The 2172-nt window shown below is 58.0% G+C and overlaps 1 protein-coding gene across 1 annotated transcript in view; it reads right to left on the bottom strand.

Annotated features, from left to right (window-relative positions):
* CUNH1orf115 (chromosome unknown C1orf115 homolog) overlaps positions 1-1163 on the bottom strand; it is a 9787-nt gene extending 8624 nt beyond the window's left edge. Inside the window, exon 1 of the mRNA XM_012805925.2 lies at positions 817-1163. Within this exon, the coding sequence (XP_012661379.1) occupies positions 817-1107 (291 nt within the window). The 5' untranslated portion in view covers positions 1108-1163. The remainder of the gene's footprint in view (positions 1-816) is intronic.
* Positions 1164-2172: the final 1009 nt, after the last annotated feature.

Genomic DNA, 2172 nt, shown 5'->3' with positions numbered 1-2172 from the left:
AGATACCTGGACAGTCATAAATCAGGCGGGGCCCAAGGCCTTTGGCCAGGACATAATCACTTTTGTAATTTTTTTCTGAGTAGCTTGCTTAGGCCAAAGGAGCTGCCAGAAGTAGTTTCGAGTGCTTCCAGGCAGAGGCACCAGGGAAGGGCTTCTGAGCTTCCATCTCGGAGAAAGAAACTCATTTATGCCACATTCATCCTTGCTCTTCCTCTCCCCCTGCCCACCCAAGCCCTCTGCACCCCCTGGGTAAAAGGCTGAATGTCTAAAGGCCTCAGAGTACGTGGTTGGCTCGGAGAAGAGAAACATGAATTCAACAAATGCATATTTGTGTATTTACTGAGCGCCCATGCCCTAGAAATGACCTTGGCAGTATTTGGGGGGAATAACCAAAACGTTTCTCAGCTGGTGCGATAACCTGGAGAGGATGTTATCAGAGGGCAAAGCGGGCTCCAGCTCTTTTCTTCAACTGGGAGAAAGGAGCCTGAGCACGCTGAAGTTTCAGTATTCTCATTTACAATGCGGGGACACAGACCCCTGTAAACTACCTTGGTAAGAGCCCGGGAGACGGTGTTAACCCGCCAGCAGCCGGGTAGATAGTTGGCCCAGCGCGACTCTCGATTTCATTTATATTTTGACTTGTGACTCACACGTTCCCTATGGCGAGGGGGTGGCAGGGGCAGCGCCCAGAGGCTGTGCAGAGTGGACGGTCAGGACCCGACCCCTGCCCTGCAGCCGAGGGCCGACGCAGTGCATAGCGGAGCGTGGGCCGGGCCGTCGCGGCCGCAGCCCCGGGGACAGGCGCGGGGCCCCTACCTTGCCGTACTTCTTCAGCTTCTGCCGGTACCTCCTCTTGGGCTTCTCGCCCGCGGCCGGCTCCTCCAGCGGCTCGTAGCGCTCGGGCAGGGCGGCGAGGTGCACCCTCCGCGCGCTCCGCGGCCCGGGGCGCAGCCCGCTCTCCGCCGCCCCCGCCGCCTCGTCCCCGCACTCCAGCTGCTCCAGGATGGCCTCCGCCTCCTGGTCCCGCGCCGTCCGCCCGCGCCCTCGGGGCCCGCGGCGCGGGAGGCCGCTGGCCGCCTTGCTTCGGAGCCGGGCTCCCACCGTCATGATGCCGCGGCTCCTCCGGCGAAGGTCCGAGCGCGGAGACGCCAACCTTTGCTCTCCGCCCGCTGCCCGCGAGGCCGCCAGCCCCAGCCCGGACGGGGCGGGGGACGCGGGGATCCGGTCGCAGCGCCCCCTGGCCGCGGGGCTCGGGACGGCGCGGGCTCCGCTCGCACTCGGCCTCCCGGGTGGCGAGCGCGCTCGGCCCATCCTGCGCCTCGCGTCCCGCCACCTGTCGCCAAAGGGGGCAGAACACACCCAAAGCTCCGTGGACTGTGAACGTAGGAAACAGTTCGACTGCACTTGTAACGGAATCAATTAATGGACCCCAGATAGTGGGACTCTGCTGCCCACGTTCAAATTGTTGATAATAAAGGACAAACTCTGTGGGGTTGGTGAGATGGTCACCACAACACGACGTGGAAACGCATGTTGGTGGCGAGATCCGGAAAGGCGACCAGAAAATATGGACTGAGAGTCTTTAAAAAGCTTCCGTATTCTTCTAGAAAATAATCAGAAACGCGAGGTGCCCACGGTGTTTATCAGTCTGATTCAGAGTGACTCACAGGGAAAAAGCGGAGCAAATCACCAAGGACGGCAAACTGCGCTCCGGTGCAGACACGCGGCAGCGCACGGTGCCTTCTACAAGGACGATTCTCCTCCAGGTGCGCGTTCTCCGTGTACTGTGAATCCCAACCCGCTAGAAGGCCTTATTTTGTTATGGGGTAAACTGGAATTCTGGGGAACATAGTATTGAGTATAAGATAATATAGATTATTAGTTTTAGTAGTGTGTTAACGTTACAATTTGTTATAAGTTGAAGACTAATGTGGATATGTTGGTCTAAGTATGCAAAATATATGATGATTTAGCTCATTAGAATATAAAAAGTAGGGCGGCGCCTGTGGCTCAATGGGTAGGGTGCCAGCCACAAGCACGGGGGCTGGTGGGTTCGAACCCAGCCCGGGCCTGCTAAAACAAACAAACAAAATAGCTGGGCGTTGTGGCGGGCGCCTGTAGTCCCAGCTACTCAGGAGGCTGAGACAAGAGAATCACTTAAGCCCAAGAGTT

Source organism: Otolemur garnettii, unplaced genomic scaffold (assembly GCF_000181295.1).
Source record: "Otolemur garnettii isolate 467f Iridium unplaced genomic scaffold, OtoGar3 scaffold00045, whole genome shotgun sequence".
NCBI classification, from domain to species: domain Eukaryota; kingdom Metazoa; phylum Chordata; class Mammalia; order Primates; family Galagidae; genus Otolemur; species Otolemur garnettii.
The sequence above is the reverse complement of the archived record's forward strand: the minus strand, read 5'-3'. Positions and strand labels throughout refer to the sequence as shown.